We start from the raw sequence: 12,395 nt of genomic DNA, 5'->3' as shown, positions 1-12,395 counted from the left end.
TCCACAGAATTTTGCCTTTATAAAAAAAGGTGGTGGTTCTATTTTGAAGAGCAACCCTCCCCCACCCCAAGTGTCCCTCAACCAACATTACTGAAAGAGATTGTATCCCCATGACCATTTTGCTATTTGTGGAGTCTTGCTCTGGGCACATTGGCTGCTGAATTTCCTGCATTTCGTTTCAAAAGATTCACTGTAGTGCTTTGAGTCAGGGCAGGCGCAATATAAATGCAAGCCTGTCTTTTTTTTTGTATTGCAGTGGACACTGTTTGATTTGTCTGCCATGGACTTCTGTTTATTGCAAGTTCGTAATTACCGCAGTGTCCAATAAATACATGAAAAAGTGAAATTGTTTATTAGTGTCACGAGTAAGGCTGACATTAACACTGTAATGAAGTAACTGTGAAAATCCCCTAGTCGCCACACTCTGGCGCCAGTTTGGGTACACTGAGAGAGAATTTAGCACGGCCAATTCACCTAACCAGCATGTCTTTCGGACTGTGGGAGGGAACAGGAGCACCCAGAGGAAACCCACGCAGACAACGTGCAGACTCCACACCGACAGCGACCCAAGCCGGGAATCGAATCCTGGTCTGTAGCACTGTGGAGCAGCAGTGCTAACCACTGTGCCACCGCACCGCCCATGGCTTCTACTTCAGGTTAAAGCCAACAGCCAAATTTATTTACGAAGCTAATGTAATTGCGAGCACAGCGAGGAGTTAATTATTGCACGAAATGTTTCAAAAACAGAATGGAGCCATAAGTGCAATTCCCGTCAGCAGCTTGTCTGAAGGGTGTAATGGAGTTGGAGAGGGAACAGACACAGAGCCCCTCAACTCCCTCTTGTGGTTGAGATGGTGCAAAACGAAAAAGGAACTGTGTAATGTGACAAGAGTTATTTATCACAGATCAAGTGATCTGAGAGAAATTACTGTGATAACGTTTCGCTCAAGCTGCAGAGATTATAGAATTGACATATAGCACCTTCTCCTTTCCTTCTCTATGAACAGTATGCTTTGTATAGTGCACAAGACACAATACTTTTCGCTGTATGCTAATACGAATCAAATTTTAAAAAATATCCGTTGCCCTTCAGAGGATTTGCTAGTTTTATTATCTTGGGTTCAACTGGGGTTGTGGCCAATGCCACCTAGTTGCGATGCAGCTAGGGTGGTACGGTGGTTAGCAGTCTCAGAGCGCCAGAGAACCGGGTTCAGTTTCTGCCTTGGGTCACTGTCTGTGTGGAGTTTGCATGTTCACCCCATGTCTGCATGGGTTTCCTCCAGATGCTCCGGTTTCCTCCCGCAGTTGGAAAGACGTGCTGGTTAGGTAGACTGGCTGCGCTAAATTCTCCCTCAGTGTACCCAAACAGGCGCTGGAACGTGGCGATGAGGGCGACTTTCACAGTAACTTCAATGTGGTGTTAATGTAAGCCTACAATTAAGCTTTATTTATATAGCAGCTTTAATGTAGCAGAGTGTCCCATGGTCCTTCACAAGAGCATTATAAAACAAAATTTGACACCAAGTTGCATGAGAAGATGTTGGGCAGGATTTTTACGGTTTCGCTCGACCCAAGACTGGAAACTTCTGTCCAAGGTTAATGGATGTTTCCATTGTCCATTCCTCGCACGCTCCGATTCCATAGTGGGGGAGTGGTAGAATTCTGGCAATTGGGTCAGAGGTCCAAAAACCGGTTGGTAGCTTTTAAGGAATGTCTTAAAGGGAAAAAAAATTATAATGTTACCTATAGTATTTATCCATCTAAATTCATGTGAGATTGTGATTCAGGATGGGAAGTGTCACTTCTACCGCACTGACCTACAGAATTTCTGATATCCTCTTTCAGAAGCTGATTAATTTGCTTTGTATCAACAGCACTTTCATAGAATCCCTACAGTGTAGAAGGAGGCCCATTGAGCCTGCATTGCACTACCCAGGCCCTATCCCTGTAATCCCAAGTATTTACCCTGCTAATCTCCCTGGCACTAAGGGTCAATTTAGCATGGCCAGTCAACCTCACTTGCACATCTTTGGTCTGTGGGAGGAAACTGGAGAACGGGGAGGAAACCCACTCAGACATGGGGAGAATGTGCAGACTCTGCACAGACAGTGACCCAAGGCCAGTATTGAACCCGGGTCCCTGGCACTATGAGGCAGTGGGCGTAACCACTGTGCCACCCACCAAAGAAGCCCCACTGTGCAGAAGGAGGCTTTCAGCCCATCGAGTCCACGCCAAATCTCCAACAGGACATTAACTGTTTGTATTTCTGATTTTGGGCTTTTGTGGGGTTTTTTTTTGTTTATATCGTGCACAGCCTTGAGCTTGCTTCCTTGTCTTTCTTTAATTCTAATTCTATTCTGGTTATAAAATTGCAACGTTCAGACTTGAATTTCCATCGTGTTGGAAGGGGTCATCACGCTAGTCAAAGCACGGTCGGAGTCCAGATTCCTGAAGTTCCCCCACCCTGCCCCCAAACTGGGCACCCACAATTTTCACTGGATGTGGTGTGTGTGCTGCAGTTTGGGAGTTACAAGGGCCAGCAGCACCAATCACAGAGCCAGCTGTACAATCACTCAAAACCAATCCTGGTCGGCCTAATTTCTGAAACATGGGCTTTCAGAAAAGGTCCAAGTCTGCCGGAGAGGTCGGGTACCCTATTGGGAGAAGTCAGGTACCCTTTGCCAGGGTAATTGAGGGTCAGGTTGTTGAGATTAAACTTAAAAGTGGAAAAGCTCTGTGGAACTGTCAAGTCATTTAAATTCCCTGCTATTTAAATTTTTGAAAAAAAAGTTTATGTTTGGAATAAAGTCAGCACTTGCAATTTCACTAGTTGTTTGTTGACATAAGCCTGAGGGGTATCATTATAGTATTAGTGCTGCTTGACTGCTTCCACAACCTATGGTGGGCCTGTAATTTCACAGTTCAATTAACAGCTCCAAGTGGTTATAAAGAAATTAGCTGTTTTTGATGTGGGGTTATGAATACAAATGTTTTTATAAGGGATTAAGTATTTGAAGAATTTAAATGTATTGAATAGGCTTTTATCAATGAGATTTTTTTAAATGTAGTGAAGTCTTTCTCCCATTTTGAGACCACGTGTAGTGGCGGTCAGCTCCCGTGGTACCTGTCCTGCCAACAGAAGGGCGAGACCCCGTCCTAGATTGTGCATTTGGAACCTCATTATTTATGCACAGGCAAGTTCCCTTCCAATTCTCCAGGCAGGCTAGCGGCTAATTCATCCACCTATCCTCAGCTAAGAGTTCAAAGGCCCCAGCACCACATTTAGACAACATTCACATCACTCTCTCCAGTCCATCTGTCTTCACCAGATCATGCAGAACGTCATCAACCCTGAGGCAAAAGACTCGCAGCCTCAAGAAGTTTGTACCTTCACTCAACCACCTTTTCCCCCAAACCCATCACTTCCGAGGCACCTAAGCCTCACTTGGAACTCTGACCCTGCATCTGGAATCTTTGTGAATTCCCTTCCTTCAGAGACATATCTTCTTGACCCTCTTGTTTTTGAGCTTTTCATGCAATCTTGTTGGGGTCCAGTTTCCTCCCTGCAGTCTTCCCTCCTTGTTCATCATTATCTTCCACCTCCTTGCTCCTCTCCCTGCCATTCTCACCCTTCACTCCCTCAGGCCTTGCACAACCTTCCTCCCATGTTGTCTCCCTATTGTTTGTCAGGCCATACACACCCTCTCACCCTTGGGGTGGGCACAGTAGGTAATCTCACCGTGTCACTCCTGTCTTGATAAAGTTTATTAGTGTCACAAGTAGGCTTAAGTTAACACTGCAACAAAATTACTTTGAAAATCCATACTCTGGCGCCTGTTTGGGTACACAGAGGGAGAATTTGGCATGGCCAATGCACTGAATCAGCGCGTTTTTCGGACTTCCGGGTGGGAGGAAACCGGAGCACCCGGAGGAAACCCAGAGACAGGGAGAACATGCAGACTCTGCGCAGACTGTGACCCAAGCCTGGAATCGAGCCTGGGTCCCTGGCACTGTGAGGCAGCAGTGCTAACCACTGTGCTAATATATCACCCATAATTCAAATCAGCGAAATGGATTAACTAGCTTTTTTCATCTCTCTCTGCTTGTTGTGGAATCTTGCTGTGCACCGGTTGGCTGCAACGTTTGCCTTCCAGAACATCAGCAATTCATTGCCTGGGATGTCCTCGGGTGGCGAAAGGTGCAATATAGATGCAAATGCTTTCCAATCTCTCAGCATTTTACCACAAGCCATTTCATTATTGCAAATTAAGTTTCATTATAACTGTAATGATTGACCCAGGTTACACTTGAGGCTATTAACATGATCAAGTGTCTGATAAGTGGGAAGAAAGAGTGCGTTAGAGAGTGTTTGTGGGGTTGGGGGGATGCGGGTGGCTACGTCATGTGAAGGGGGCAGATGGGGATGTACCTGCTGTCGTTTTATGCGCAGTAATTAAACTGTAATGTTTCCTGGTGGCTTGCAGGGTGATCAATGCAGGGAAAAGCACACACAACGAGGACCAGGGTTCCTGTGAAGTGGTGACCGTGAGGAAGAAATCCAGCGCCCCCATCACACCGAGTAAGAACTCCACAGCCAAAAGGAGATCGTCGTTGCCCAACGGGGAAGGGTTACAGATCAAAGACAATTCGGTAAGTTGAGGCTTCGTTCCACTTTCAGCGGGAGCTGGTACAAAATGCACGGGCTACACAGAAAGGTCAAGTCGCACCAGTGTGAATTACTGTGCACATTACTGTGTGGCATAGAGCCTGCAGCACACACAACAGGCCATTTGGTTGACTGGTTAACACTGACCTTTATGCTCTGTACAGTCTCCTGTAATTCTTCATCTAATTAGCCCTTCAGCATGTTCTTCCAATGCTTTCTCCCTCATGTACTAACCTGACTTTCCCTGAAATCAATCTGTGCTATTTGTCTGGATTGTACCATGTGGCAGCAATTCCCACGTCACTCACACTGTCTGGCTGAAGAGGTTTCTCATGAATTTGTGTTTACTGGTGACTATTTTTAACAGAATTTCATAGTAACTTCATTGCAGTGTTAATGTAAGCCTTACTTTAAACTAATAAATAAACTTTACTTTTATTTTTAATATCCATTTTGTTCTCTGCCACCAATGAAAAGAATCTTCTCTACGTCTATCCTTGAACCCATTTGGAATTTTGAAGAATTCCCATGTTGCATGTTCCTGAGGGAAATCCCTGCTTTGTTTACTAGCTTCCATCCGGCCTCCGGCCTCCACAGTCGCTGGAGGGAAGGTAGTTAGAAAGCAAAATCCTGGAATTCCCTTCCCAACAGCATTGGGGGTCAACCCACAGAACGTGGACCACAGCGATTCAAGAAGGCAGCTCACCACCACCTTCTCAAGGGCAGCTAAGGATGGGCAATAAATGCTGGCCAGCCAGCGACGCTCATGTCCCACAAATGAATAAAAAATAAACCATTGGCAGCTCTGTCTTAAGCCACACAGTTTCACGTTTTGGAATTCCCTCCATAAGCTGTTCTGTCTTCTTCCATATTAAGACTTGCTGAAATACATCTTCTCTTCCACACTTCCTTTAATATCTCCCCTTTTGAGTCAGTACCCCTTTATTTCAAATTTCCAGCGTCTGCATTATTTTGATTCCATATTAATCCTTTAATCCTTTCTTCCACCTCTTTGAAATGTTTGGACACGTCGCTGTCAATATTAAAGGCACTTGGTAAATGCAGCTTCTTGTCGAGAAACTTGCCGTTTTGCTTACTGTTTGTTGAATTCATGCTGCTGTTTTAGTGTGCGTGGGCAGCATGATGGTGCAAGTGGTTAGCACTACTGCTATGCAGCGCCAGGGACGCGTGTTCAATTCCAGCCTCACCTTTGTGGAGTTTGCATGTTCTCCCCATGTCTGCATGGGTTTCCTCCGGGTACTCCAGTTTCTTCCCACAGTCACAATGATGTGTGGATTAGGCGGATTGGCCATGCTAAATTGCGTCTTAGTGTCAGGGGATTAGTAGGATAAATATATGGGGTCACAAGGATGGGGTCTGTTGTCGTTGCAGGTGCCATGGGCTGAATGACTGCCTTCTGCATCGTAGGAATTCTCTGTCAAGAAGAATTTAATTCACTTTCCTCCTATCGCTGTGAAGTCCTTCCGTAACCCAACATTACAAAACTAAAATTATAAGAGTTGATAAAAGTCATTGGGACAGTCATAGTTCAAGCTTTAAAGAAGACCCAGATTCTACTCGTACTATTGTTCCTGAAATGATTTGTGTTTTTTTTTGTCCACTGATCCATTTAATAGGGGACGTAGTCCCAGGATACAGGATTAGGCTATTTAGAACTGAGATGAGAAACTTCTTCACTCGGAGGATGGTGAACCTGTGGAATTCTTGACCACAGAAGATGTAGAGGCCAAGTCACTGAATAAATTTAAGAAGAAAATAGATTTTTCGACTCTAAAGGTGTCAAGGGGTTTGGGAGAGGTTGGGAATGTGGAGTTGAGGTGGAGGATCAGCTTTGATCACGTTGAATGGTGGAACAGGCTTGTAGGGCCAAATGGCACACTCCTGGCCCTATTTTTCATGTTTCCATCTTATTAATGAACATGCTGATTACTGTTTAATCATGTTTTATTTATTCTTTAATGGGATGTGGGAACTGCTGGCAAAGCCAGCATTTATTGCTCAATCCTAATTGTTCACAAACTGGGTGGCATGTTAAATCATTTCAGAGGGCACTGAAGGGTCAAGCACATTGCAATGGATCTGGAGACGCATGTAGAACAGACTGGGTAAGGTTGGCAGATTTCCTTCCTTAAAGGGCATAAAGAACATCCTTTCAGTGAATGGAAATGCTGGCATAACCATTGTTCTGGTTATGTCACCAAGGGGACTTTGGAGGTCTAACAGGGCATAGTGACATCATGAACCTCTTTTATTTTCATTCTTTTTCTCCAAAAATTTGTTTTAACTTTGCATTCTTTGTTGTCTTGGGTCTTGGTGCAATTTGGAATTCTGATGTTTCAGTCAGTGGTTATTCTTATTCCAATCTTATACCCATGGCATGAAGCCTTATTATAGAATCTACAGTGCAGAAGCAGGCCATTTGGCCCATTGAGTCTGCACCGACAACAATTCCACCCAGGTCCTATTCCCATAACCCCACATATAAGGGAATTAAGGGTTATGGGGAGAAAGCGGGAAAGTGGAACTGAGCCACTTCAGATCAGCCATGATCTTATTGAATGGCGGGGCTAGATGGCCTACTCCTGCTCCTACCTCTTATGTTCTTATATTTACCCTCCTCATCTACCGACACTAAGGGGCAATTTAGCATAGCCAATCAACCTAACCTGCACATCTTTGGACTGTGAAAGGAAACCAGAGCACCCGAAGGAAACCCACACAGACACGGGGAGAATGTGCAAACTCCACGCAGTCACCCAAGGCCGGAATTGAATCCGGGTCCCCGGCAGCAGTGTTAACCACTTTGCCATCATGCCTTGTTTTGCCAACAATGCATGTCAGAAATTCGGACTTGTGCCATGCACAGTTAATCATAGAATCCCTACAGTGCTGAAGGAGGCCACTCAGCCCATCAAATCTGCACCAACCACAATCCCACCCAGGTCCTATTCCCATAACCCTACCCTTTTACCCTGCTCGTATCCTGGCACTAGGGTCAATTTAGCATAGCCTATCAGCCGAACCCACACATCTTTAGACAGAAAAATTTGTGTCGAACCTGCTGGAGTTTCTACTCTGCGCGTTCCGAGCTGAGAATGCAAAATCAGAAAAAGCACTGTATAAACGTAGAGCTTCTGTTCTTGTGATGACTCTGGGCCTCGGTGTATTCCACGGCAGGCTGGCTGCTTTCAGTATATCTTCCCAATCTAATTTCACACTTCTCTCTAGATTGGGTTTCTAGTTGTGTAGGCTGGAAATTCCCTGATGAAAGCAGAATTAAGAAATGATTTGTATAACCTCGTTCATCACTGAAGGATGTACTTTGAGGTGTAACTCACAGATGTATTTAGGAAACACAGCAGCAGGTTTATGCCTAGCAAGCTCCCACAAACAACAGTGTGGAAATGATGGATTTTGATGTTGGTTGAGGGATAAATATTGGGCAAGAGAGTGGACAGAAGTCCTCGGTTCATCTTCAAAATAATACCGTGGGATCCAACTGACAGAGCAGTCGCTCCAGATGAAAATATCGGGAGATTTTATCCATGGCTAGCAAAAAGAGAACATGTTGCATGGTTACTTAGAATCATACATCCTTGCAGTGTAGAAGGAGTTCATTTGGTCCATCGAGTCTGCACCAGCCACAATCTCACCCAGGCCCATTTCCTCCATAACCCCGCATATTTACCCCAGCTAGTTCCCCTGACACTAAGGGGCAATTTATCACGGCCAATTCACCTAACCTGCACAGGTTTAGACTGTGGGAGGAAACCGGAGTACTCAGAGGAAACCCACGCAGACACGGGGAGAATGTGCAAACTCCACATGGACAGTGACCCAAGGCCAGGAATTGATCCCGGGTCCCTGGCGCTGTGAGGTGACAGTAGTAACTACTTAGTAACTAGCATTAAATGAAAGACACGCACAGCTGAAGACTCGAGTGATGATGAGAGATCATTGTGGTATTGTGGTCAGTGGTGACCCAAGGGAGTATAAAGACACAAATCTGTTCTCCGCCACTGACTTTGTGGTTAGGCAAATAATGTCATCACAAATCATGTGCATCAAGTTCAGAGTAAGCAGGGGTTATTGCAAGAGGCTCAGATACAGCAATCCGGAGCTTAAGCAAAAACAATGCTGCAGGTTGTACACGTGTTTTGGACTGTGGGAGGAAACTGGAGCACCCGGAGGAAATATATGGGGAGAACATGCAAACTCTGCACAGTCAGTCACCCAAGCTGGGAATCGAACCCAGGTCCCTGGCGCTGTGAGGCAGCAGTGCTAGCCACTGTGCCACCGTGTTGCTGAGTTATTCATTGCATTGAGTTCAGAGCGAGGAGGACATCGCTAGAATCTAGAAATCGATGATCCCTGAATCTGGATGGTCCCGTAATTCTCAGAAATCATAAGTGCTTTCTCGAGGTTGCTGAAGATCTGACGATAGTCAGAATTCCGACAGCAAGCTGTCAGCTACACCCTCTTAGCTACAGGAAACCCAAAAGACCAAAGTGTTTGGAATGTCAAAGAGGAAAAGGACAATGAGCCTGAAATTACTCTACCCTTGTCCCTCACTACGGCCAGGCTGTGTGGGAGAGATCGGGAATTCAGCCAAGACCTGCATACGCCGGGCTGCCTTGCTAAAAGGTGAACTGGATGTTGCAATTTTGAATGGGCAGTTTCGTACAGATAACATGACGTGAGCCCTTGGCTTCAAAGCAGCGCTTGACGAAGCATGCCCAAGCAAAATTGAAGTTAATGGGAATCGGGAGGACAGCTCTTTGATGGTGGCAGTCGTAGCTAGCACAAAGGAAGGTGGTTATGGTTGTTGGAGGCCAAACAGCTGAGTCCTCCTACATCAGTGTAGGAGTGCCTCAGTGTGTCGTGTCCTTGGTCCAGTCTTCTTCAGTTGACTCGTCAATGACCTTTCCTCCAACGTAAGGTCAGAGATGTGGGGGATGTTGGCAGTTGCTTTGTTCAGTATTGTTTGTAATCCCTCGAATATTGGGGTAATCCGTGCATTCTTGCGGTAAGACCTGGGCAACATTAAGGCTTGGGCTGTTAAGTGGCAAGTAGCATTCACATCACACAAATAACAGACAATGGAAACTTCCAACAAGGAAGAATTTAACCATCTTCCTTGACGTTCAGTAGCATTAATATCACTGAATCCTCCACTGTCAATGTTCTGGGAGTTGCCATTGACCAGAAACTTAACTGGACCAGTCATATAAATACTGTGGCTATAAGAGCAGGTCAGATGCTAGGGAATTCTGCAGTGAGTAACTCAGCAACACGGTGGCCTCACAGTGCCAGGGACCCAGGTTTGATTCCTGCCTCGATTCACTGCCTGTGCAGAGTCTCTCCATATCTGTGTGGGTTTCCTCCGGGCGCTCCAGTTTCCTCCCATAGTCCAAAAGATGTGCTGGTTAGCTGCACTAGCCATGCTAAATTCTCCCATGGTGTACCAGAATGGGTGCCAGAGTATGGCGACTAGGGGATTTACACAGTAACTTCATTGCAGTGTTAATGTAAGCCTACTTGTGACTAATAAGTGAACTTAAAAGATGTGTAGGTTAGGTGGATTAGCCAGGATAAATCCATGGATATAGGGCAGAGGGGAGGGCCTGGGTGGGGAGCTTTTTCGGAGAGTCAGTACAGAGTCAATATGCCGAATGGCCTCATTCTACACAGTGGGAGTTCTATGGTTCTATCTCCTAAAAGGGAAACACAGGAATTAGGGGCTTAAAAAGAATATTTTAGCGCATAGGGCCAAGACAGTTTGGACACCAGTGATGTAACGCAGGGAGGAATGGTTCCAGAAGAGGCTGGAGTTGGAGGAACAGCACATTACTGTGAAGTTGCTAGATCATTGTAAAAATCCTTGTTCACTGGTGACTGTTTAGGGGAGGAAACTTGCTGTTGTAACTAGGCCAATATATTACTCTGGCCCCACCCCAAGGTACTTTATTTATTCTGAACTGCTATCCAGAGTAAGATGAAAGCAAAACAGCTGCAAGGTAAAAAGAGGCCATTAGAGTGGGTGGAAGTTTGTGCAATCATAGAATCCCGACAGTGCAGAAGGAGGCCATTCGGCCCATTGAGCCTGCACTGACCACAGTCCCACCCAGGCCCTATCCTCATACCTCATGTATTTACCCTGCTAATCCCCTGACACTAGGGTCAATTTAGTATGGCAATCAACCTAACCTGCACACCTCTGGACTGTAGGAGGAAACGGGAGCATCCGGAAGAAAACCACGCAGACGGGGGGAGAACATGCAAACTCCACACAGACCAAAGCCAGAATTGAACATGGGTCCCTGGTGGCGTGAGGTAGCAGTGCTAACCACTGTGCCACCATGCTGAAACTAGCATAGACCGGACAGGCTGAATAGCCTGCTTCTGTTCTGTGAATTGGAAGTAATTTTGTCATCTGCTTTCTATTATTCAACATCGATCACACTGCATAACTTCAACCTTAATTCTTTGTTTAATGTAAACTGCTGCAATTACTAGCGATTAGATTGTCACACTTGATTCCGATCATTTTTTAATTCCCTTTTCTTGAATTCTTTCGTTTGATCTCTTCTCCAAAGTTTCTGTGACCATCCCTTGGCTTGCTGAAAGAAGTCTTGCTTCGGTGAAATGTTTGGCAAATCGGTGTAGAACCAAACAAACTACGTATTTTCTTGGCGTTGTTAGGGTGTTCCGGAACATTTCCCGAATCCACAAGGCAATGGAAAGCAGAAGCATGGCTAAAAACATCATTACTGTGCTGACTGCATCTTGCCTGAAGCTGTAAAAGAGCGAGAGAACAAACCATGTAATGTTGCATCACTTCCTGTGATGATGCACACAATGGCTGATTAACACATAGACAATTAGATTTAACCCCTGACCTTACATCTGTTGAGCACATGGACCATTAGAATCAACTCCTTATTCTATGTGATAACCCCAGTGATCTGCATGGGGAAATCACTAATTGACCTCTCAATTGGGCTTGTTGAATAGGAGCTCCCTGGGGATTGGTAATTAGTCAACCAGGTGGATCTTGTAGACCAAGTCCTGTATAAAGCAAGACCCCAAGAGTGTCTATTAATCTTCTAGTCCCAGTTGGGGCCTATTATGTTCATCACAGGCTTGTGGTTATTGTTTATTTTGATTTGTGCAATAAAAGCACGGTTCCTTCAAAACCGACTGCTGGAGTTATTATATACTATGTCTGATTAGCATATGCATAAATGGAATTAACCCTTTAAACAACATCTGATTAGCATATACACATTTATATTACATCTCCCCGACCCACCCTCCAAGTTTCTGACTTCCATTTCGTTATTGTCAATATCAAACAAATCATGAATTTAACCCTGATATGTTGCAGTCTGTAACTTTGTTTGTCCTCTTCTTTCCTCCATTTGTGTTTTATAAGGACACCCGCTGTGGCGGTTTCACAAGAATGGCTCCTATTCTGTTTTTGAAGGGCACTGGGGGCTGGCGGGTGGTCTCTCGGACTCTGCTCGGGCTGGAGGGGAATTGGCAGATGAGTCCAGTCCACTAGCCAGATTATCCTCTGGATTGGTGGATGAATACAGCATCTCTGGCCAGTTCGAGACTGCTTTCATGGGGTAGGAATAGACCAGTGCAGGTCTATTCTGCCAAGCCGTACCTTGCTCTGTTTGGACAAGGCATGAATGTGAATATG

The 12,395-nt window shown here is 45.3% G+C and overlaps 1 protein-coding gene across 1 annotated transcript in view; it reads left to right on the top strand.

Moving 5' to 3' along the window:
• ppm1h (protein phosphatase, Mg2+/Mn2+ dependent, 1H) overlaps positions 1-12,395 on the top strand; it is a 147,782-nt gene that overhangs the window by 77,603 nt on the left and 57,784 nt on the right. Inside the window, exon 2 of the mRNA XM_080191287.1 lies at positions 4,485-4,650. Within this exon, the coding sequence (XP_080047413.1) occupies positions 4,485-4,650 (166 nt within the window). The remainder of the gene's footprint in view (positions 1-4,484; positions 4,651-12,395) is intronic.

Source organism: Carcharhinus amblyrhynchos, chromosome 6, assembly GCF_965287045.1.
Source record: "Carcharhinus amblyrhynchos chromosome 6, sCarAmb.v2.hapA, whole genome shotgun sequence".
Taxonomy (NCBI): Eukaryota; Metazoa; Chordata; class Chondrichthyes; order Carcharhiniformes; family Carcharhinidae; genus Carcharhinus; species Carcharhinus amblyrhynchos.
Note: the sequence above shows the minus strand (reverse complement) of the source record. Positions and strands in the feature narration are given on the sequence as shown.